This window comes from Canis lupus, chromosome 2 (assembly GCF_011100685.1).
Source record: "Canis lupus familiaris isolate Mischka breed German Shepherd chromosome 2, alternate assembly UU_Cfam_GSD_1.0, whole genome shotgun sequence".
In the NCBI taxonomy this organism is placed as follows: Eukaryota; Metazoa; Chordata; class Mammalia; order Carnivora; family Canidae; genus Canis; species Canis lupus.
The window spans coordinates 81637511-81662240 of NC_049223.1; the positions used below are offsets into that span (position 1 = coordinate 81637511).

The 24730-nt window shown below is 49.7% G+C and overlaps 1 protein-coding gene across 7 annotated transcripts in view; it reads right to left on the bottom strand.

Annotated features, from left to right (window-relative positions):
• The window catches only part of FHAD1 (forkhead associated phosphopeptide binding domain 1), a 122462-nt gene that overhangs the window by 38633 nt on the left and 59099 nt on the right, over positions 1-24730 (bottom strand). For 4 of the 7 annotated variants that reach the window (XM_038531925.1, XM_038531921.1, XM_038531920.1 and 1 more), the window contains exons 10-18: positions 23738-23842; positions 19783-19890; positions 17157-17240; positions 16252-16404; positions 15103-15298; positions 5301-5371; positions 3591-3743; positions 1890-1997; positions 1483-1650 (exon numbers count right to left, since the gene is read on the bottom strand). In XM_038531925.1, the coding sequence (XP_038387853.1) occupies positions 1483-1650; positions 1890-1997; positions 3591-3743; positions 5301-5371; positions 15103-15298; positions 16252-16404; positions 17157-17240; positions 19783-19890; positions 23738-23842 (1146 nt within the window). The remainder of the gene's footprint in view (positions 1-1482; positions 1651-1889; positions 1998-3590; positions 3744-5300; positions 5372-15102; positions 15299-16251; positions 16405-17156; positions 17241-19782; positions 19891-23737; positions 23843-24730) is intronic. The other 3 variants (XM_038531926.1, XM_038531923.1, XM_038531924.1) reach the window with 2 other exon arrangements.

Sequence of the window (24730 nt, forward strand, 5' to 3'; positions counted from 1 at the left end):
CAGCTGCACAGGTGACCCCGAGTGAGACCGGGCACACAAACATCTTCCCTCCTTGGATCCGAGCAGATAGCACGGGCTCGGCCCTGCCGCCTCCTTGTCGCTCCCGCAGCGGTGGCCGGCCGAGGAGGGAGGATGGGGCTGGCGGGGTTGATGGGGAAGGAAGTGCCTGTGATCATTCTAGTAGCTACACTTCCTGAGTGACAATTCCAGGTCAAACGCTTTGTGGCATGTGACCGCCGGCCCTCACAGCCACCCCGAAAGGAGGGAGGTCCTGGGCGATCTGCTGAGGCCCCCATGTCGTCCAGCCAGGACTTGAACCTGTGTCTCATGTGGCTGCAAGTCCTGGAAGAGCTCAGGAGCGCAGTTCGTGAGAGACCCCGAGAGCCCAGGCTGACCCCAAGGCAAACCTGCGCCCACAGCGTCACAGAGTTCTCCCCAGAGCGGCTCTGGGAGCGTCTGCACGAGCACAAAAATCTTCAACAGGGGAGAAGAGTCCTGCCCTGGGCCGCTGTGGCCAGAGAACCGGGTCTGGTTCTGGCTCCTGCGCTTCAGGAACAAAACAGAGCGGGGGTTGCAAGCTCGGGCACCTACAGGGGCCACACGGGTACCAGCAATGACGTGGGCTGCGTTTAACGCAACAGCGAGCGGCGGGGACTGTGGGACATCACTGCTGCTGGGTGGAGCTCCCGTCCGCTTCTGCCAAGTGGAAACGGGGCCAGATTTTCTGACTTTTCAGAAGAGGATGGAAATCTGGATTTTTAAGTAAATGTTATGAATTCAAAACAAAACACTCTGGGACCAAACATAACATGTCCACAGGCCCCTTTCAGCCAGGGAGCTGCCAGCCTGTGCCTTCTGGAGCACGGAGCGGGTCGGAGGAGGGGACCGAGGCCCAACTCCTGTCCTGGGAGGCCTATAAGGGGAAACAGGGGCATTCGGGCCTAGAGAGGAGCAGGTGTCTCTGTTTTCAAGCATCTAAAAGGTTATTATGTGGATGAGGATGTGGACAGGTCTTGGCAGGAGCCTGGGAGGTTGGCGGAGGATTGATGCTCTCTGGGAGGAAGAGTTTGATTGAGCTCAACCTCAGAGAAGGATTTCCTGCCAGGCCAAGGCATCACCACTGGGCCTGTAGAAAATTCTTCGATGGTGGAGCTGGAGGCTGGATTATTCTAGGATGTTGTTGGAAGACTGACACAGCCCCGAAGCCCCAGGACTTTGTGCCTCCTCCACGTCTATGCTTTGGGACACAATCACCGTGCTCGTGTCGCCAGCGTGTCGCCAGCCCCAACTCATCTCTCGAGTCCTATCTACGTCGGTATTTTTGCGGTTTATGATTTCTCCAACTGGCTGGCGAGGCTACAGCTCAAGGGCTCTCCCCTTGGGCCCCGCGGCTCCCCAGAGTAGCCGAACCCTCCCAAGGACAGATCGCCATAGGAACGCTCTGCCGAGCTCTACCCCCATCATCCGTGGTTCAGAACTCACTTCCACATGGCCCTCGAGCTGCATTTGGGCTCGAGCCGACTGTCTCCCCCAGCGGCATACCTCCTTCTGGCAGGTTAAGCGATTCTCCAGCTCTTGGACTCTGGTCTGTTCTTCTTCTAATGCTTCCTTCACTCTGTTTTTCTCTTGAGTAAAGCTTTCCTCCCAGACCTGCAACCCAATGGCCAGTGTTTTAATAGACCTAGTTGCCATGGCAGGAATCTGGACTCTGTGCCAGGAACTGCACGGGCAGCTCTTTGCTGCTCGCCACAGCCCCACGGGGGAGGCCGCCGGCAGCTAGGAACAAGGATCCAGAGCGGACAGGCTCAGCCCAGAGCCCAGGTGGGTCCTTCCTGGGTGAGTGACCTTGATTTGGGCTCAGGCTGACTCTGTCTCCCCCAGCTGCTTACCTTCTTTTGGCAGGCTAAGCGATTCTCCAGCTCTTGGATTCTCTTCTGTTCTTCTTCTAATGCTTCTTTTGCTCTGTTTTTCTCTTCAGTGATGCTTTCCTCCAAAGCCTGAAAGTCAATGACTGTTGTTTAATAGGTATAGTTGCCATGGCAGGAATCTGGACTCCATGCCAGCCACTGCACGGGCTAGCTCTTTGCTCCAACAACCCCAGGGGGAGACTGTGGGCAGCTAGGAGCAAGGGATCTGGAGTGGGCAGGCTCAGCTCAGAGCCCCAGGTTGGTCCTTTCTGGGTGCACGACTTTGGGAAAGAAGCCTCAGTCTCCCTCTCTGTACAATGAGGATAGTAATAGTGCTTCCTGCCCTGGGAGAATGTGAGGGGCAGACGGGAGGCTGGACATGAGCCACTTGGCATGTGATCACCATTCATTAATAAGGGTCAGTCATTTCTTCTGTGATCTCCACTTCATAGAGCACTTAGAGGGACTTAGGGGGATTAAGGAATCGGCCAAATTTACCAGCAAATCACACAAGCAGAGATTCGAACCCTGGTCCATTTGACTCCAGAGTCTGCTTTCTAAACCAGGGGTTGGCAAACTCTGGCCTATCAGCCAAACCTGGCCTGCTCTCTGCATTTTTTTTTTAAATTTTTTTTTTTTTTGCTCTCTGCATTTTGTAAAGTTTTATTGGAACGCTTCCTTGCTCACTATTTGCAGATTGTGTATGACTGACTGCCTTTGCACCACACAGCCGAGCTGAGCAGTCACAGGAGAGCAATGCGGCTCACAAAACTGAAGATACATACTATGTGGCTCTTTATGGAAAAAGTTTGCTGAGCCTGATCTAAACCATTAGTGTGTGCACAAGTCAAGTACATGTTGTCAACGGTTCATAATAGAAAAGGATTAGCTTGATAAAAGAACCTAGAATTTCTTACTATTCAAGTAGTCCTCACATGAGTCAGGATTCATGAGAAGGAGTTAATTAGTGAGTTTTGACACATGTATTTTTAGAAAGGCTGGGGGTGATGGTGTCTTAGGGTTTAAGGCAGACTGATTTCAACCTGGGACCCCCCACCGAATGCCTGGGTGGCTCAGTGGGTTAAGTGTCTGCCTTCAGCGCAGGTCATGATCCCAGGGTCCTGAGACCGAGCCCTGCATCGGGCTCCCTGCACAGTGGGAAGTCAGCCTCTCCCTCTGGCCCTCTCCCTTCCCCAATCATAATCTCTCTCTAAAAAAAAAAAAAAAAAAGATTTACTTTATTATTTCAGAAAGAGAATCTTCTAATTGGCTTGGTGTTTAGGAAAATAAGTAGCAATCTTGGCCATTTTTTCCCTATGATATGAATAAAGAGTGGAAGATGGAAATGCTGTGAAGTTGGTCTTTCATGCACTTAGAGATAGTCTGTGGGTTGCAAACCAGGACTGAGTAATGACTCAAACTTGGGAAATCGACTGTGGCATCTAAGCTATAAGATACCAGTTCCAGGAATTTCAATAACCTTGACGTTTCAAGTTGATTTCACTATAAGTTTTAGAATTCAAGCTTCGCCTTAATCCTCCAGCATCATTCACCTATTTAATTAATTTACTTCCATAGCATCGAACAAGGAGTCACTCAGATTTCTCCCCCCAAGTACATGCCCTCAGCAAAGGCCATTCCATCAGTTTCCAGGAGTAAAGAAAATGACAGGGACGGCCTTACCGCCTTCTCTTCCATCAGCTTCTTGATTTTGGCTTTCAGCTTCTCCTCTTGCTGCAGCCTATCCTCATTCAGCTTCTCCTTCTCTGCCAGATGCTCCTGCAACTTCTCTTGCATAAAAGACTGCTGGGTTTCCTGAGAGCTGTGGATCTTGATCTGAAACCAGAGGAAGGAGAACTGAAGCTGATGAGGGGGACAGGACGAATTAAGGAGTCATTTCAACATTTCTCTTTTTACATTGTTCTTTACCTTTAGGTGGACAGCCAAGGGTTTGCCCAAAACTTTCTTAAAAACACGGAAAAGCTATGCTTAGCCTAGTTGCTGGTAGTGAAACAGCAGAGTGGTTAAGAACTCGGACTCTCGATCTAGATAGAATTTCAGCTCTACTTCTTTCTAGATGCTCCTTCATTTAGAAAATGAGAGTAATAACAGTGTCTGCCTCTCAGAGTAAGGATTAAGTGAGGTCGTGACGGAAAGCTTTTGGCACAGCGCTTAGCACATAGCAGGTGCTCAGTAAATGGCAGCTAGAATTATGAGTTATTATTTGCTGAGTGGAAGAGAAAAAGCGACGAGCTAGGGTCAGAAGGCCTGAGCTTTTGTCTTGATTCTTTCATCAGCTAGCTGTGTGACCTTGGAACGGTCACCTAGCCTCTGAGGTTTGATGTCCATATCTGTGAAATAAGGAGCATGGACTAGATGAGGGGTCGACAAGGTACTGTCTACAGGCTGAATCTGGTTCACTGCCAATTTTTATAAATAAAGTTCTGTTGGAACAGAGCTACTCCCATCATGCTCATTCATTCATGTATTGTCAATGGCTGTTTTTACTCCACAGCAGCAGCGCTAAGTAGGTGTGACAGAGGCTGTATGACCTGGAAGCCTAAAATATTTGCCATCTGGCCCTTTGGTCCCAATACCTCACCCTTTCTCTATCCATGTCTTTGGCCATGTACTTGGCAGGGCCCAGCCATATGCTGCCCTGACACTGACCTCAGCCACGTGATCTACTCTGGCCAGTGGGATGTTAAGGGACATAACACAGCAGAGAATTGAAAAAGCATTCCATGATTGCACTGCTTTCTTTTACATCTCTGCATCACCATGGGAACATGCCCAGGCTGGCCTGTAGGAGGATGAGAGACAGGTGGAGCAGAGTAGAGCTGCTCCAGCAGAGGCCAACCCAGACCAATCAAGGGCCAGCCAACACCCAGACACTTGGGCAAGCCTGTCCAGGTTGGCGTACCCACCTAGCAGCTGACCCCAGCGAATAATAATTGTGGAATGCCGCTAAAGTTTTGTAGGTGTTTATTACAAAGCATTGTTATGGCACCAGCTACCAGAGTGGTGCATTTCCTAAGGATCACTTGCCTGTACGATGTGGACATTTGTGACTTTTTGGTCATTGTGCTTCCTGCATGCGGCTAGCTGTGCTGCTTCCACTGTGTTTTTAATAAGTACGGTTTTCCAGATCTGATGGCATTTACATTTTCTGATAATTTTGACAGAAGGAAGCAAGCATCCTGTCTTTGCCCTTGCCCTCCTGGGAGATCTTAGCCACCGTATCTGAGTCCTTTTGTGTCAAATGGAGATATCACGTCACGTCATGGGAGAATGTGGACTGACTAGTTAACAGGGAAAGACCAGGGCTAAAATGCACAGTGCTATATAAATGCCAACGAGGAGCTGAAATAACTTTCAGACTGAAAATATTACCTGAAGTTCCTGGGTTTGGCTTGTAATTTTTTTATAATATACCAGGAGATATTCCAGATACAAGGACAGTCCTTGAAAAGAGAAGCAAGAAGAAGGTAAGTCTCAATTCAATTCGCCTCCTTTGCTTTCTGAACCACGTCGTAACAGAGCTCGATCACAGGTGGACGCGGGCAACACTGCCCCCCGCCCTCCATCAAGAAGACATGAGCTGCCATCCAATGTGTGTTTTTAAAATGGTTAGTCAGCCTCAATCTAGTTTCTTTTTGAAGATGGAAAATAAAACCCATCCACAGAGCACCCTCTCTTGACTCAATGTCCACTGTGTGCAAAGCCATGAGCTGAGTGCTTTGGGGGAGGGGGGAGGCGAGGGGATGCTACAAAGCCATTCCTCAAGGTTCAGTCCGAGAGACAGGGTCTAACTGCCTGGCAGGAAACACGCAGTGGCTCATGTGGCGTCTAAGTGACGGCTGATGGGGTGTGGAGGTGTGAGAATCTCAGAGGAGGAGCGATCATGTGCCTGGAGCGATCACAGGAGGCTACTTGGCCGAGGAGTCACCAGGTGTGGGGCACTGCTGGGTACGTAGAGCTCAGAGTCGGAGGGCAGGGCATTTCTGAATGGAAGATGCGGCCCAGCAGGCTACAGGTTGGCCCCCAAAGATATCCAGGTCCTAGTCTCTGCAGCCTGTGAATGTCACCTTACGGGGCAGAAGGAACTTTGCTGGTTAAGGTGATCCTTCATCAAGTTAAGGATCTTGCAATGGGGGGATCATCCTGGGATATTGGGGGGACTCAGTACAATCACACAGGAAGATGGAGGACAGGGGATGTGAGAGCAGCAGAGGCTGGAAGATGCTGTGCTGCTGGCTCTGCAGATGGAGGAAGGGGCCACAAGCCAGGGAATGTGAGGAATTCCTTTCTAGGGACTGGAAAGGCTAAGAAATCAAGCCTTCCCTGGAGCCTTCAGGGGGACTCAGTCCCATTGACACCCTGACTTGAGTGCAGGGAAGCTGATTTCAGGCTTTTGGCTTCCAGGACCTGTGGGACAATAAATGTGTAGTGTTGAGGCTCTGCGCTTGTGGTACTTGTTGCAGCAGCCCCAGGGAGCGAACACAGGGGTGGGGGCAGGAAGGGAGCTGGGGGGCAGCGCATATCCGGCCAGGGTGCCGTGCTTCACTGGCTGCACAGGTGATGGGAGGCAGGGGGCGGGAGGTGGGTCAGTTCATGGCAGGGCTGGAACAGTAGCCTAAAAAGAGCGTAAACTTGATGGAAACATCCCTGAAGTACACTGAGCATGTGCTGCGTGCCCGGCTCTCTGCCAGGCAATCAAGGCATCGCCCCCCGTATCACCTGCTCACCGCCCCGTTTGACAGGTGAGGCAGCTGGGCCCTGAGACACATGGCAGCCCAGTGAGCCTGGCAATCAGCCGAGCCAGGCCTGGGGGTCAAGTCAGTGTGACTCCAGCATCTGGGTCACTGCGACTTCAGTGGCTGATGGAGCACTGGACTGGCTTGATGCAGACTGTTTTGTGTTTTGCCTTTTCTTTTTTCTCTTCTCCTCTTCTCTTCTCTTCTTTCTCTTTTCTTTTCTTCCTCCTAGACAAATAGCTGGGAGGAACTAGCAGGGTTTCCTAACTGCAGCTGTACTGACGGGCTGTGCTAGGCAATTCCTTGCTGGGGCGGCCATCCTGCACACCGTGGGGTGTGGAGACCAAAGTATCTCCAGACATTGGCAGGTGTGGGCCAAATCCCTTCTTCCAAGTTAGGGGCTGAGAGCCCACGGACGTCCGGGTCTTCAGTGCCCATGTTCTATACCAGGGTGGGAGAAATGGGGATAAAAAGAAGAGGGAGAAAAAGCTGTTTTTCAGGGTAGGATGGTGGCCCCACCGTCAGACAGAGGAGACAGGTTGGGTGGTGTGGGGGCTGGCGAGAAGGGAGGAGCTGCCAAGCTTTGAGGTACTGGGAGGACTCGAAGGAAGGGTGGTCGGCAGGGAGCAGGAACAGCCCGGCCCACCCAGGTCTTCGTGAGATTAGGAGACAGCAGCCTTCTTCCTGGTGGACGTGGTCCTGGCCACGGTGCCACCTGCTGCCTTAGGTGGCACCAAATCTGTACCACCGTTCCCAGCAGCACAGCATGTGGGGATGTCCCCTTGGCCATTGCTGCCCTGGGAGTGGCTGTTGGATTGCCCGGATGGAGACTTTCTTCATGAGAAAGGAGACAGGAGAGAGGGGAGGACGGAGGGCTGCCCTGGAGGAAACCTTCTCGCAGGGGCAGGAATAGTGAAAGGGGCTGCTGAAAACGAATGGAGAGGGTCAGGAGCCAGGCCGGTGTGCCAGGACGCAGGAGAGCCAAGGGGTGAGGGTGTTTCCAGGAAGAGATCCGAGGGCGTTGGGTGAGAGAACACGGGCTGGGGACGGGATGGCGGGCCCGCCAGGGCAGGAGGCCTGGGTCAGATGCATGCGGGGGCAAAGCAAGGAGGCAGCGCCACAGCAGGAAGTTTGCAATGAAGACAGAGGGTCTAACGCTTCCTCAAGGTCATCGGTGGGACAGGAGTGTCCGGAGGAGAAAGAGAGCTAAAGCAGCAGCAGGTTCCAGGGAAGAACCGCCATCCTGAGACGCGTGTTTGATGGGAAGGGGAGGAATAAGAGGGAGGGAAAGGCTGTGGAGGCCAGAGGGGGAAGTCGTTCTTCTGGACTCTGTGCACAGGTTCCCCCCAGGAGGGACAGGGAAGGGGACACACAGGGAGGGAAGAGCTGCATCTGGAGAAAGCAGTGAGAAGACTGGGGATTTGGAGGGGGATTTGGAGGGAGGAAAGATGGTAGGGAGGCAGAGAAAGGAAGAGAGCTGAATATGTTCATGCCTGGGGCCTTGATCCCTGGCAGTGCAGCTTTCTGCGAATTTCCAGCATGCAAGAATAGAACAGTAATATTATAATAATAGCTATCAAGTATTAAGTACCTGCTGTGTGCCAGGCACCGTGCCAGGAGGTTTACACGTGATAGTTTCTAATCCTTATAAACAACCCAGCAAGGAAATGTGTTTGCATCAGTAGGTGAGGCCACAGAAACTCAGCAAGGTTCGAGCTGCAGAACTGGCAAGTGGTAGGGTCAGAATCCAGCCCCGGGTCTGTCATTCTGTTTCGAGTGACTGGAGGCTTGTGAGTAAAGGCTGGGGTGGCAAATGTGAAGGGTGTATCAGGGGAGGTGCTCTGTGAGAACATCGAGATGGCAGGGGTCGGGGGAGACTCCCACCCAACATCCTGGGTGATGTTGGCATGAGCTATAGGAGCACAGGGATTTGGGTGGTTAGAGTGGGATGCAACATGTGACCCAGGAACCTGAGGGGAAGGATCAAAGCATGAGTAGGATGCAGAGAGGATTAGGGAGAGGAAGGACTCAAGGATGTTGAAGGTGGGCAGCCCTGGTGGTGCAGCGGTTTAGCATCGCCTGCAGCCCGGGGCGTGATCCTGGAGACCTGGGATGGAGTCCCACGTCGGGCTCCCTGCATGGAGCCTGCTTCTCCCTCTGCCTGTGTCTCTGCCTCTCTCTCTCTCTCTCTGAATAAATAAATAAATAAATCTTAAAAAAAAAAAAAAAGGATGTTGAAGGGGAAGAGGGGGTGTGTGGTCACCTGTCTGGGTTCCACCAGGAGCCGTAATCATAGTGGGATTTCTCTCTTCTCGAGAAGAAGAAGCAATTCTTCATTATATTTCTGGTTACAAAAGTTATATGTGTCTCTTACACAAACCCAAACATTACAGACATCCGTGACACGGGCGGTGTTCACTGCTCTCGCTCCCTGGCCGGCACACAGTAGGGCTGCAGCAAATAGCTGATGAGCCACCAAGTGAAAGCAAAGGTCCTACGCGATCCCACCACACTGGATAACGCTCCCCACACTTGCATGTCTTTTTCTTCAGATTTTTCTTTCGGTTGGATACCGATTCTTCGAAATGGGAGCAACTATGCGTATTGTATCACAACTTCCTTTTTTCATTTCAAAATGCTGCATCTTTTGGATATCTGAGAAAGAGTGATTTTCTGTGCATGCAGGGAAGCCTTTTATTTGTAACAAAGTCTTGCAGAAATAGACACAAACAACTGACTTTGCAAGAAAAAAAAGTAGAGTCCTTTCTTTCCTTTATCAAAAGAAGCCGAGAAGCCAGGCAGGAGGAGTGGGGAATAACTTTGAAGGTCCCTCTTTAGACTTTTCACATCTTCCCAGCTGGACCACACAGCAAATCTTTCACCACTCAGGTCTTTAGTGGCAACATCAACCTTCTGGGTCCCTTAGGATGCTAGCCAACAATGCTTCAAATAGTTCCCCTTACATTACTTGACCTGCATTCCCCGGAGGGTTTATTTCAGGATTTACAAACCTAGCTTGTTAGGTGTGCTTTACCTCTTAGGACAGTGATGGGAAAGGCAGGTGGTGATGGTAGTTAAGAGCAGGGGCTTGGAGGGCAGAGGGATCTGAACTGAATCCCAGCTGTACCATGTGGCTGTTGGGACACTTGGCCCATTGTCACGAATCTAGGAAGGAGGCCTGCGAAGGGCTCCTTTGGGTTCAACCCAACTGAGTGCTTGTGGCTGAGAAAATCCTGTTTGCTGCCAAATGAGAAAGGGGCAGAGGCTGCGGGTCAAGTTACCTTGGTGTAAATAAATCAAGCTGCACTGCCCGTGCGTGTACCTATCTGACCCACATTTAGGTCAAATTAGGTCAACAAGTACTTCGGGCTGGTGATGATGGCAGCTCCCATTTGTTGAGGCTTACGGTGGCCCCGGCTCCATGATCGGTGCATGCATCTTAGTGTTTAATCCTCACAACATCCCTGTGGGATCTTAGCCCCATTTTATGAACAGGTAAACAGGGGCACAGAGAGGTCAAGTAACCTGCTCCTACAACTAGTAAGTGCACAGTTGAGATTCAAACTCTGGCAGCTGGTCTCCAAAGCCCACGCTCAGAAGCATTCTGCTGTGTGACGCACATGGGCCTTCCTTGGGCATGGCTCATGGTGTGCATGGGAGAGGCGGCTCACCTTGGGGAGTGAGTGCTCTTAGCTCTCTCTCTGCTAAGTTGATGACAGAGTATGTCCTTTAGGAGTTGGGCACATACCTGGTACCTCTCTGGATCTTCAGAAAGAGTGTGGGGTCCCAGAAAAACCACAGGCATTAGGATCACAATGACTCATTTGACTCCTGACCTTACCAGGTACCAGTTGTATGACCTTGAGCAAGTTTCTTAATGCATTGAGACTCAGTTTCCTTACCTGAAAAAGAAAGAAAATAATAGTACCTCGTTTATTCCGATATGGGAGGATAAAAGAATACAACGCACATAAAACATCTAACACAGTGATAAGTTCCCAGGAGGAGCTAAGTAAACTATGGTTCCTAACCTTCTCTCATGAACTGGGAACACAGAAGGCCTTTAGGAGTGTTTGTGGTTGGCGCTGAATGACTGGGGACCCCCCTGCTGGCCTCAGTGATATGAAGTACTTTGCATCTCCTTGTCATGCTGGAGTACTCACAAAAGTAGTTTTTGAGCCAGTTTCTTCATTTCTAAAATGAGGATAATTGTACCTGCCTCACAGAGTTGTTGTGAGGATGAAGTGCGATAATGTATGGAAATGCTTGGAATAGCATCTAGAATAGAAATGCTCAGCAATGAATGACAACCACCATCGTCGCCATTAGCGTCACCATCATCATCCCCCTCACCATTACCACCATCACCATGTGATCATCACCATGACTGTCATACTCATCACCATTATCCTCTTACTACCATCATCATCATCCTCACCATCCCCATCCTCATCCCCATCATCATCTTCATCACCACAATTCTCACCAACATCATAATCATCATCACACCATCACCACCACCACCACCACCACCACCACCACCATCACCATCATAGTCATATCACCATCATCATCCTCACTTATTCTCACTCCCACCATCCTCATCATCCTCATCATCCTCACCATCTTCACCATCCTCACTACCATTACCATGGCTGTGTGTGGACGGTTCTGTGCTAGGAATGAGGTACTGTAGTACCTAACACAGAGAATACAGGGAATTGTTCAACTCATTCCTTTCTTTTAGTCTTTTGGGACCTTGCCATAATACCGCTTGTACTGGAAGAGAAAATGCCTTTACTGTCAACCTCTGCCAGATGAATGAAGGATGAACCCTACTCATTGACCTTTCTGTTATAACTCTCCATGCTTTTTCTCTAACTTCTCAGAACCAAGTAGTTGTAATCACAGAATACAGTCTGTGTTTCCCCCACAGGTGTTCTGTAGAGCATTATTCCAAAAGATGTTAGATGTGAGCCAGGACAGCAAAAAAGGAGAAATGTGTTTTGGGAACACTGCATTCTCTACCCCATTTTTCTAGATCCATAGCACATGTTGGTGTAGAAGGGGCTGTGCACTTGAGATGGCAGGTTTGAGAAATGTTGCCTGAAATGATTTTCTGGAATTGCTGTCCTGACACTCAACTCTATAATTAATCCACATCGCTTTATAATAAAGTATATGTCTAGATTTATGGACATAAGCTACAAGCACTAAAATGGTCTTGGTCATGGGGAGGGGATGGCACACACATAACTTGGCCCCACTATTATTAGGATAGAGATGCTAGTTCCTTACTTCTTGAAGAACAGTTAGTACTGTGATCCATGTTTTACCTGATTTCATGTTTGCTCAGGACTGCCAAGATTACAACAGTACCACTGGGACTGGGGAGCCATTGGGTGGTCAGGAGAAGACCAACTATCCTCTTCTCTGTGCTATAATGTGAGGGGCAGGCATTATAGAAGTTAATCGTGTTTTTTGCTTTTGCCTTCTTTTCAAAGAACTTTATACCACCTTTGGGACTACTTTGGAGACATCATGGCTGGGGATGTTGAATCATCAGAGTTGAAAATCACTCCTTTATTCTCATTTATTGCTCTAAGAATGTCAAAATCATGCGGCCTCTATGAAGGGTGACTTGGCAAGGCATAGCAATAATCTTCAAAATGTCAGAGTTCCTGAAGGTGTGGCCCTCAGCTCTCTTCCTCATATACTTTTTTACTGATACCATTCACACCTATGGCTTTATCCATCCATCCATCCACCCATCCATCCCCCACTCATCTCCCATCCAATGATTCATCCATCTACCTATCAATCCATCCACTCATCCACCCATCCATCCTCCATTTATCTCCCATCCAACCATTCATCCATCTACCTATCAATCTGTCCATCCATCCATTCATCCACTCATCCACCCACAGTTATTAAGCACCCACTATGTGGCATATGCTTTTCTGGGTTCTAGAGATACACCATTAACATCTGTTTCCCAGACTAGACATACAAGGTGGCGGCTGCATCCTTGGCACCTCATCTTGAATGTCTCACAAGCACTTCCTTCAAACCTGGTCTTCATGCAACGTTCCTTACTCTGGATTTTAGTGAGGAAGAATTGTCTGTTCTTTTACACAAGCCAGAAACCTGGAGGTCTCTAGAACCCTTTCTCTATGTCACTTCCCTTCCAATCGTATCCAATTCCACCACTGAGGCCTGTTGATTTACCTCTTAAATGCCTGAGAAACTTCTCTCCCTCTGTATCCTACCCTTGCCCTGGAGCCACTATCATCTCTTGTGACAGCCTCCTAGCTGGTTCCCTGGTGCTCCATGATGGCCATTTTCCAGTATATTTTCCACTCACAGTCAAGAGGATTATCTCCTAAAGCAAACCTGTCCATCAGTTCCCTGCTTAAAATCTTTCATTGGGTTCTCAATGCGCTTAGGATAAAGCAGAGCTTCTTATCAGAGCCCTACAAGCCCACATGGCACATCCCCTGCTGACCTTTCCTGCCAGCCCTGTCCCACCTCCCACCCCTATTTTTTTCAGTGCCTTGTGTTCTTATGCTCCCATCTTGGTACACAGCTCTCTTCACCCAGAATTCTCTCCCCTCCCCTCTCCTCCCCTCTCCTCTGACAAATAACTCCTGTGTATCCTGACGATGCCCTGCCCTCCCTAACCAGATTAGAGTCCTGCACTTCTCCTTTGTAGCACTTGTCACCTTTAATGTTTTAGGTGTGAGTGATTTTCCAATTAATGCCCACCCTCCCCTCCCTAAGACCACAAGGTCTATGAGGGCAGCAATAGTGCCTATTTCCCCCTCAATATTTTATCATGACAAATATCATGATAAAAGCAAGAGGCTAAGCAAGACACCCATACACCCTCCACCTGAATTCCACCTGTTTCTGACCTCGCTACATCTCTACCCTGCACAGAGCTGATCTAGTAGGCATGCAATAAATCTGTTGAATGAAAGTGGTTTAACTCCCTCCACCTCTAAGGTGATAAATATAAGATGAATTGGTATATGTTCTGTACCATTCATTTCAGCATTATCTCTAAGTATGGGAAACTGGAAACAACTTAAACGCCCGTGACAAAAAAATTTAAAAAAATTAAATGTATAAGTAGTGCCTATTCTGTGCCAGATACTATTCTAAGTACTTCACATATACCAATGCATTTTAATCCTCCCGACAACCTTAAGGGGTAGGTACTCCTTATTATCCTCATTTTACAGGTAAGGAAACTGAGGCAGAGAGAGAGTAAGAATCATACATCTATTTCCATGGGAAAATGCTGTGGAAGTTATGCCCGAAATAAACAGTAGTGACAACATCACCTGCTGGCAAAGGATGTGGAGCAAGAGGAACCCTCACACATTGCTGGTGGGAATGCAAAATGGTGCAGGCTCTTTGGAGGACAGTTTGGTGGTTTCTTTTAAAACCATGCATGCCCTTACTACATGCTCTAGCAATCCTACTCCCTGGTATTTACCCAAAGGAGTTGAAAACTTATATCCACAGAAAAATCTGCACACAGATGGTGATGATGGCTTTACTCATAATTGCCAAAACTTGGAAGCTACCAGGATGTCCTTTCACCAGGTGGATGGATAGATAAACTATGGTCCGTCCAGACAACTAGTCAGTGCTAAAAAGAAGTGAGTTATCAAGTCATGAAAAGACATGAGAGGGAACTTAAATGCATATTACTAAGTGAAAGAAGCCAATCTGGAGAGTTGTAGGATTCCAGCTGCATGACGTTCTAGAAGAGGCAAAACCATAGAGGCAGTAGAGAGGTCAGCGGCTGGGGGAGCTGGAGGTTGGGGGAGGGATGAATAGATAGCAAGCAGAGGATTTTTAGGGCAATGAAACTATCCTGTGTGATACTATAATGGTGGATCCAGGTCGTGACACCTTTGTCCAAACCCACAGAGTGTACAACGCCGAGAGTGAGCCCCGATGTGAAGCATGGTCTCTGGGAATGATGCATCCCTGTAGATTCACCAACTGTAACACACGTACCACTCTGGTGGGGGGCGCTGATAATGGGGGGGGATTGGGCATATGGGGGGCAGGGGGCACACGGGAAGTCTCTGTACAGTACTTTCCTCTCAGTTTTTCTATGAACCTAAAACTGCTCTAAAAACAGTCTAATAGATACATAATGGTAGTCGCTTCTGAGAGATAGGATTTAGCATAATCCCGACTTAATTTCCTTTTGCTTGTGTCACGTCTCATTTTCCTTCAGTAATCATGTCTCACTTTTTTTTTTTCCTCCCCCAAGGAAAAAATCACTTCTCAAAGTCTGGAGAAGGGCCACTTGGCCATATAGCTAAGAAGCCTTCCTCAACAGATGTCCCATCGTGATAAGATTCAACGCGACATTTTAGAGTCATGCAACTACGTGAGAAAAAAGTGCCATTAACCTGTGTCAGAGCTGGAGAGCTGGATGCCCACGTCCCGGAGGAGACGCTCCGTTTCCTCCAGCCAGGACAGCGACAGGTGCAGGATGTCCAGCGCCACCTTCTGGAGCCCTGAAACAGGTGGGCTCACCTGAAGGTTCTGAAGCAGGTCCACCTCCTTCTTCAGGTCCTTGCTACCGCAAGACTTTTTCATGCAGGCCTGGAAAGACACGAGATCATGAGGAGCCCAGACGCTGGGCCCAGAAGCAGCAGCGCTCTTGACTTGGCCATGAGACAGGCAGCGCCGCATGTTGGCCGCACTCGGACGGCTCAGTTTCATTTACCTCCTCCCCCCCCCCCCCCCGCTCCCCGTTTTGGCAGCTTTTGCTTTTTTGGCACTCTAATGCAGCCTTTGGTGGTCGAAGAGACCCCACTTTTAGGTATCTGCAATTCCAAAGCCAAACTGCCAAGGACAATTGGCTGAAAGGAGAACCAAATCTGGCTACTTCTGTTCATCAAAATTCCTGTTGAGATCAACACATCAGCTGGTCAGAAAGCGGGGTTTCCTGATTTGAAAGAGTGCTGACAAGCCAGCGTTTGCACAAGCTCCCCAAATAGTAGCTGCTTATTTCTAGAGAAAGCAGAAGCAGCTGCCTGCTTGGGGAGGCTCCATACTGGTGTGGGAGCCGTGGGGTTCAGGCAGACTTCTGGGTCCGTCTCCTCCGGAGTCAGAAGCAAAAGAGGCAAAAAAAACCCCTAACAACAACAAAAAAACAAAAACAAAAACACACCCAAAAAAACAAAAACCCCAAAGAGCTCAAAACAATAGCCTTTCCACTGCTGGGCCAGAAAATAATGCAAATAAAGAGCAGGGATGTTCCTCTGAAAATAACGGGGGACTTATTTATTATTGATTTGTTTTTTGCTGGGGCCCGGGGCCTCCCCAGGTCAGTAGCAGGGGTGCATCATGCATCTTTTCCGTGGCCGCACCAAGTTCACCTGGGAGGCATTTTTTGAGGCTCTTTGTTTTCTGCTCCCAAACAGATTTCTCCAGGAGAAAAGGATGAAAAAGGAGCAGAGCATTTCTGCCCAACCTGCTCCACAAACGCTGGGGAAATTTCCCAAACAAGCAGCACAAGAATGAGATTTGTGAAAAGCCGAGGAAGAGGGCACCTGGCAGTTGTCTAGAGATGTCTTCAGCTTCTCGATGTTCTCTGTGATTTCCTCCTGTTTAGAATTGCTGAGCTGAGTCTCCTTCTGCAGGGTCCATCTTTTCTGCTGAAAGTTGATGTTGTCCTCAGTGACCTGGGTGATCTTCTCTATTAGCTGGTGAGAAAAAGGAAAGAGAGATTTGCACACCAGGGTGGCTCTGGGAAGGGACCAGGAGCGCGAGTTCAAGCTCCCAGGTTCTGCAGGTGAACGGGGAGGCCCTGACGTGTCTTGGTGACGGCTCTGGAGGAGGACATCGGTCCTGTCCCCGGGACAGGTCTCCCAGGGTCTGAGATGGCTTTTCAGAGCCAAAGGTCTGTAATGTTGTCATGAGTTTGCTCTAGATTCTCCTGCACCGTGATTTGTCACGCGGAGCCTGATGCTGTGGACTCATAGGTAGAAAGAAGGTCAGTGTCCACAGCTGACAAGAGCAGCCCATGGTGTGTTTTCTTACACATGCGTGGAACAGAGGGTTAGAAAGAAAATCAGAACGACAAGGCGATCATTATGGCCGGGAGTCCACCCCCATCACCATCTCTTCTCTTCAGAAGGAAGAAGTGAGAACGCAGCGTCTGGGGACAGGCGGCCCCACTCCCCCCTACTTCTAAGGTGCCAGCGAGGGGGTAAATGTGTGTGTCTGGCGACCAGAAATAGGCCTGAGTGGTTTAATTTGATTTTCACAGAAACATTTCAAGGGAATTTAACTGGCTTTTACTTTAAAAGCCAGGAAATCCCATAAAATCAAAACAAATCTTTATGGTGTAGCAACAGTGTGAAAAATATGTACCACCAACAAAACACAGGCGCATATGCTCCCAGTGTCTGGAGGCCCAGGTCCCCGAGGGAGGAAGGGAGGAAGCAAGAAAAACCTGTTGATCGGTGACGGGCTTGTCCAGGAACGGCTTCACTCGTCCGTAGGTGGCCTTGATGACTTGACTTCTGAAATGCTCCAGCTACACACAAAGGGAAGGCGACAAAAAAAAAAAAAAAAAAAAAAAAAAAAGGGAAGGCGACAGTGAGTGGGGGCAGCCGGGGCTGGGGTGGCCGGCAGTGCCAGGGGCCAGGAGGCAGGGGGCCGCGGCCTCCAATGGTCAGTACGGCTTGCGGGTGTCTTGAGCTCTTCCTGGAAGGGCCCGGCAGCCGAGCACACAACAGCAGGTTCTAATTACCTTTCAGGTCTGCCCGCCGAACCCGACGGGCACCCGTGGTCGGCACGCACGCCGCTCGCGCCCTCAGACGAGCCACTGGCTGCCAATTATCCAGTGGGAAGTCTGGGGCCGGGAGCGCTCTTCCATAATTGGGAAGTCGGCCCCAGACTGTGAGATAAATATTGAGGCTGTCAGCCCAAGTAAATGGTGTCATCAGCTTGGGTGTCTGGCGAGAGGACAGCGTGCTCCCGTCTGCCAGCCTGGGCCTCCGACCATACGTGTCCTGAACGCTGTGTTGGGGGCCTTTGGGTCCCCAGAGCCTGGTTCAGAGCCGGGCAGAGGAGGTGCTCAGTACATATTCATCGATGCTCATATGCGGGCATCTGCCAGCCCCGGGCGCCCCGCTTTGGTTCAGCCAGCTTTTCCTGGGTGCCTGCTTGGTGCCAGTGTTTTCAGATTACAGCCGACGAGATGGCACGGTTGGATTAGGCCAGGGCACACGGAGGCACAGCTCTAAGGTGCCCAGTGCCCGCAGCAGGGATGGGCCGGGAAGCCCAGCTTGCTCTGACAATTTACCAACGTGGCCTGGGTTTTTGGTTTACTGACAAAACATGGTCATGGACTCTGAAACAGAGCCCTGAACATACAAAAACAAAAAACAAAACAAAACAAAACAAAAACAAAAAATAAAAATAAAAAAAATAAAAAAAAAAAATAAAATAAAATAAAATAAAATAAAATAAAATAAAACAGAGCCCCGAAGGGATCATAGGTGCCACCAAATCAACTCAAAAGTCAAAGAGTCTGGGCAGCCCTGGTGGCTCAGCAGTTTAGTGTCACCTTCAGCCCAGGGTGTGATCCTGGAGACCCGGGATCGAGTCCCACATCAGGCTCCCTGCATGGAGCCTGCTTCTCCCTCTGCCTGTGTCTCTGCCTCTCTTGCTCTCTCTCTCTCTGTCTCTTATGAATAAATAAAATAAAATAAAAAGTCAAAGGGTCCTGACATGCAGGGTTTACTCGCTACGGTGGAGTTCTGGGAACCCAAGAGTGGAATGGTGAGCTCCTAAGGACACCCCAGCAATCAGCCTGCTCAAAGCAGACAGGGGCAGGGGTGGGGGGGCTGAGGCACTCCAGGCCATCTTCTGGATCCATGGCCAAGGGGAGGGGTCCCAACAAGCCCAGGAAGAGGTCATGCAGAGAATGCCCTGTGAATGACGGCCCCACATCCCCCCGGAGGCCTCCCACAGCACTGCTGGCGGGGGAGGGGACAGTCCTCCTGGCTCATGGCTCAGTCCTGGAGCCACTTGCCTGGCGAGGGGCGGAGTCTCAGGCAGGGAGCAGGGCCCTGGAAATAAGGGGCTGGGATGGGGAAGTAGCAGAGATGGGGCCCACCCTCTGTCTCTTGGGTCCATACCCGGAGGAATCTCAGTGTCTTGCGGGGGGGGGTCCTCCCGGGAGGCTTCTCTCCTAAACTCCACTGTAACCTGGATGTTGGGACTTGGGCAAGTGACACAGATCATGCCTTCAATCAAGGGTGTGTTGGGGGCTGCAGGGCACAGAAAGGGGACGGGCTGGTCCGGGTGCACAGACCTTTCTGAGAATCCAGTGAGCAACCTGGTGGGCCCCCCTTCCCAGGAGAGCAGAAGCACAGACATATATACACAGAGAATGTTCTTGGGCCCCCTGGAGACGTGGCTGCCAGGAGGGGGCCCCCCAGGAGAAGTCCAAGGCAGGCTGCCCTGGAGCCATATCCTGGAGGGTCGGGGCCTCCACCCCGGCGTCCAGTTGGCTTTCCCTCGGCCTTTGGCGAAGTCTTGTTGGCATGTCCTGGCCCTGACATCCGTGCCGCACACCAGAGGAAGGGCCACTGGGCCATCTGGGGCCAGAGCGTTAGGGCAGTGGCGTGCCCAGGCCAGCCTGTCGGAGCCTGCCCACCGGCCTGCCCAGACTCTTCCCCATCTAGCGAGCACTTTGACATTCTGGTTTCCCCTTACTTTCTTTCCTTAAGGACACTGACTGTGACATCTGCTGGCAGACAGGGGATGCAAGATCATGGTAAATGTCAGGACAAAAAAGTGTGAGGGAGAAAGTCCCAGAAACATCATGGGGTCAAGAGGCTCAGACTCTTCCCAAGAGGGAACCACACGGTGGGTTCACTGCGTGGAGTGGGGTCGGGCTGTTGGTGCGGGCAGCTTCCCGGGGTGTAGGAGCCACACGCGGCTTCTCGGCTGGGGTCCCAGGGGGAATCCAACCATGGCCACCATCCTCCTGACTCATCCCCACCAGCTGGGGAGCAGAAAACCTAGGGGAGCATGGGCCACCGAGGGGGGCTCTGAAGCTCGCCTACCTGACCTACTGCCCTTTCCAAATTGACTTTAATGAGGGTCTCTCTGTTTCCCATTTCTTGTAGCTGGAGCAATTTCTTTCTGGAATCTTCCTGAAGCTTCTCTTCAACCTGAAAGGACGATGAAAGCATGTGCTGGCTGCTAATGTGATCATAATGCCCTCTGGGGAGCTTCCTGGAGGAGGTCTGAGGGCCATGGGGGTCCTGGGGCGGGGGCAGGGGTCATGGGTGAGCGAGTGCAGGGTGGAGGCGGGCTCGCAGGAGTCGCCCTGGGGTGGGATGGAAAGGACCCCTGCGGGTCCCCAGCAAGCCACATGACCAGGGACGGGTCCTCCTCTGCCAAGCGGGGATGGTGATCCTAGTGCGCCTCCCAGGGTGAGTGCGGGGATTCAGTGTTTCGAGCGGGGCCGGCACCTCTGGAAAGCTCTGTGCACACATCGGGCTGCAAACGGGCCGGGAATGTGCAGCGGGCGCCGTGCTCTAGCGCCGCGGGGAACTGGCCCACGCCGGGTACCTGGTAGATGCTATTACTTGGCCTTATCATCGTGCCCGTTTGGCATCACCGCTTCCAGCCCGCTCGCCAGCGGAAGCCGCGCCTGGGGGCTTGCCAAGCAAAGTCTTTCAGGAATCGCAGCCCGTGGGAAGCGGGGCGACTGGCCGGGTCATTGTCCCGGGGCGGGAGAGGGCGAGGCGGGCGAGCTTGCCGGGCTGGACGCCGCCCTCTGCCGGCCGCCACGGGCCCCGCAGCCCAGCTGCTCCCTTGGGGACCCCGCCGTTTTGGAAGCACCTGCGGAGCCCAGGGCTCTGGGGTTCTCCGGAGAGGAAGCAAACTCCCCTAGATAAGCGTGAGGATTTTGTGCTGCAACGACTTTGTGAGCTGTTTCTTAGGGGGCTGAAGGGGGGCGGTCACAGAAGTAATAAAAGACCCAGAAGAGCCCCGGAGCTTTCTTCGGAGCAGCGTGGGGCAGCCCGGGAGCCTCTGGGTAGCACTGGGCCGTTGGCAAAGCCATCTACGCTCCCTGGGCCTCAGCTTCCTCCGCAAACATCCCCTCACGTCTAAACACGCCCTGACTTCTATTTCAGCAGACTCCCTCATATGCCGGGAAGGCCAAGTCCAGCCTGGACTCTGCCTTTAGCGGGGCTCCCCACCTAAGCATCTGCCCCACCTTCCCTGCCCCAGCCCTTGGGGTCATCCTTCGCTGCCGCCCTGCTCCATCTCTCATGCCAAGCCATCTCCAAGCCTGTGGCTCGGGCCCCTGTCACATCCAGTCCACGTCTCCATCCCTACCCTGGTGAGCACCCCTGCCAGGCACCGAGGGCCTCTGGCCTATGTAAGTGGCTCCTTCCTCTGGTTTACTTCCTCCCAGCACATTCTTCATGCTGTGAGAGTTGCCAGGCTGTGGAGCAGCTGGGTCCGACACGACTTTCCGCATTGACAGAAATGCTCCCTGTCTGTGCTGACTAGTAGCCACCAGACACCTCGGGCTGTCAAGCACTGGCAATGTGGCTGGTGTGACTGGGGAACTCAGTTTGGAGTTTTTACCCAATCTTGGTTAATTTCAGTGTGAAGAGTTGCATGTGGCTCGTGGCTGCGCCACAGTGACGGGAGCCACACAAACCTGGCTTCCAGTCTTTGCTTCGTTACCTACTGACAGTGTGGCTGTGGGCTGGTTACCTTACTAGTGACTAGGAGCCTTGATTCCCTCATCTGTAAAACGGAGAGCATAGATCGGTGAAAGAGATGAAATGCTTGGCATAGTGCCCTAGTACATGGGAAATTTTAGCTATTATCTTCACCGTAACCATTGATCACAAGTCATCATACCAGTTCTCTGTTCAAAAGCCTTCATCAGCAACCTGCTGCCTGTGTGGTAGGTCACCCGAGTGCCACACTAATGCCAAACACCCAGCCAAGGATGCAAGAAGCCCATACGAACGCCAAGCAGGTGAATAAAAATGAGTCCACACTGAAATAAATCATAATGAATCTGCTAAAAATCAAGAGAAAACAAAATCTTCAGAGTGGCCAGGGAAAATAGATTACTCAAAGGCAAACAGTTAGGCTTGTAAATGACGTCTAAGCAGAAACAACAGCGTCCAAGAGTCAATGGAATGACGGACCTGATGTTACCTGTAATGCGCTAGAAGAATGTCAACATCAACGCAGAATTCAACACTCAGTCGAAATGTGTTTTAAGAATGAAGGTTAAATATTCATTTCCAAAGATGCGTGTGCCCAAATCTGAGAGAATTTGTCATCAGCATAGCCATGCTGAAGGAAAACACTAAAAGGTGTTATTTGGATGGAAGAACAATGATCCCAAATGGATGATCAGAGATGCAGAAAAGAAAGCAAGAAAGGTACGTATGGACATGAATATTGACTATAGAGAAATAGTGATTAGGTCTTCTGGGGTTTACAAATAGGGAATAGTTGATGGGGCACATGGGTGGTTCAGTTGGTTAAGTGTCTGACTCTTGATCTTGGTTCTGACCCCGACCTGAGGGTCATGAGTTCGGGTCTTGTATTGGGCTCCACACTGGGCATGAAGCCTACTTAAAAATAAAATAAATAAAATAAAATATCATTTAGAAAATGACAACAGTGGCACACAAATCTGGAGGCGGTGAGTGAAGTTAGTGTTCCACAGTCATTTCCTTACCAAGGAGAAGGGCATAATTATCAACTAATGTTGGATCTTGGTAAGTCAAGAATGCAGATTATAGCCATTAGGTTGACCATGAGAAGAAGAGTTAAAGAATGAGAAACTCAATTACTATTGGATTTGGTAAGTCAAGGCTGAATGCTGTTGTCTTGCTATTACTAAGAGAGTAGTAAAGGAGGAAGGCATTTCCAAGCTAATAGAGAAGATGGAAACAAAAACCACTAACTCAAAAGAGGGCATGAAAGGAAGAAAAGGGAGCATCACACAGTTTGTACACCGAGCAGGAAGGTAGATTTAAATCCCGACAAACCAGCAACCACATTATATGTAAATGGACCAAGAGACAAAGACTGTTAAAGTAGATTTTATAAAGATGATATGCTAGTTAGAAGAGAGATGTGCCTAAAACTTAAAAGACTGACAGAAAGAGTAGGAACAAGACATGCTATGAAAATATCAGTATTTTTTTCTCAAAAGAAAAGCAGTAGGGCTTCTAGGTGTATATAATGACATTTTATTTATTTGAGAGAGAGAGAGAGAGAAGCAGAAAGAGAGGGAGAAGGTCAAGTAGATTCTGCACTGAGCACAGAGCCTGATGTGGGGCTTGATCCCAGGACCCTGAGATCATGACCTGAGCCAAAATCAAGAGTTAGACGCCAGCTGAGTCACCCAGGCATCCCGCTGCCAAAGTTGCATTAATGACAAAGTAGACGTTAAGGGGAAAAATCTATTAGAGATGAAGAGGGACATTTTATGATGATCAAAGGTTTTTTTTCTCCAATGAGAAGTATTAAAATTCTAAATTTATAGGCACTTAGTAACACGGCCTCAAAATATACAAAGCAAAAGTTGTCAATACTAAAAGTAGCAATACTCAAATCCACAATCATGAGATTTTAAAAAATATGCCTCTTCAATGACTGCTAGGCCACATAGCCAAAAATATCCATAAGAGCGTTTAAGTTTGAGCAACACCATTAGCAAACTTGATTTAATGGATCAGTTCTCTTCTGGATAAATTTTACAAATAAGAGTTGAAGTCAGTCTAGACTTGTGGTTACACACAGGAGCATGGAGTCAGATAGACGTGGGTCCAAGTTCTGAGAAGTACAGCTACTTTATCTGCGTGAACTTGGCTAACATCGTTTACCTCTGTGAGCCTCAGTTTCTCAACCATAAAGTGGGGTTAATACCGGTATTGACCACGCGGAGTCATTGGGAGATTAATGGAGATGATACGTGCAGAAGGCTTGGCCCAGAGCGGTCACTGGGCCACACTGTCCTTGTCTTACCTTGCTCTTTTCTCGCAGTGTCTTAGAGATCATGTTCTGTTCAGTACAACTCTTTTTCAGCTCCTCCCTGAGCTTCTTCATTTCTTTCTCCATGTCTTGGATTTGCTGAAAGAGTTTCAAGAACAGGAAGTCAACTTCCCTGATGGGAAGTGGGAGTTGCCTTCTGGGCTGAAATATCCTGAGCCTCTGTAGTTCATTTCATTGGGTTCATTAAGGCAGAAACCTAGTCTGGTATTAGCTTAATTGCTTCCCTTGGGGGAAAATTCTACATCTGTGGGGCAAAGTAGATGTTTTTTCAATTGATGGTTGGGAAATTGGGTAAAGGGAAATGATTAGTTTCTTTTGAAAATCAGCATGGACCCTGGATTAAACAGTACAAGATATCCATCAACTCATTAGAAGCTCTTCTCCTAGGGTGTATTTTTGAGATCAATCTGAATCAGGGCTGCTTGGATGCCACAATGGACATAGTCTGGAAGGACAGAATAATGAAATTTTTCTTTTTTCCCATTTTGAGGCAGAGAATAGCAATGTTCCTGGCACAGAGAACAGGACGTCTCTTCCTCGTGTCCAAGGTGCTGTACTTCCTAATGAATGGGGACGTGTGCCTGGTGCCGTGGAAGAGGACTCGACTGGCACAGGGAATGAACGTTTTCATTTCATTTTATTTTATTTTTTAATATTTTATTTATTTATTCATGAGAGACACAGAGAGAGGCAGAGACGTTGGTGGAGGGAGAAGGAGGCTCCCTGTGGGAAGCCCGATGTGGGACTCGATCCTGGGACCCTGGGATCACACCTTGAGTTGAAGGCAGATGCTCAAGCCAGGCGTCCCTGAATGTTTTCATTCTAGTGCAAGTGTTTTCACCATTGTTTCATTATTTCCAAAGTCATCGCCTATATAAGGCAAATGATTTTTTTTTGTTTGTTTTTATGAGTTGGTGTAAAATTGATGTATTTCAACAAAAATGCTTCAGGAAATTGAAATTTTGT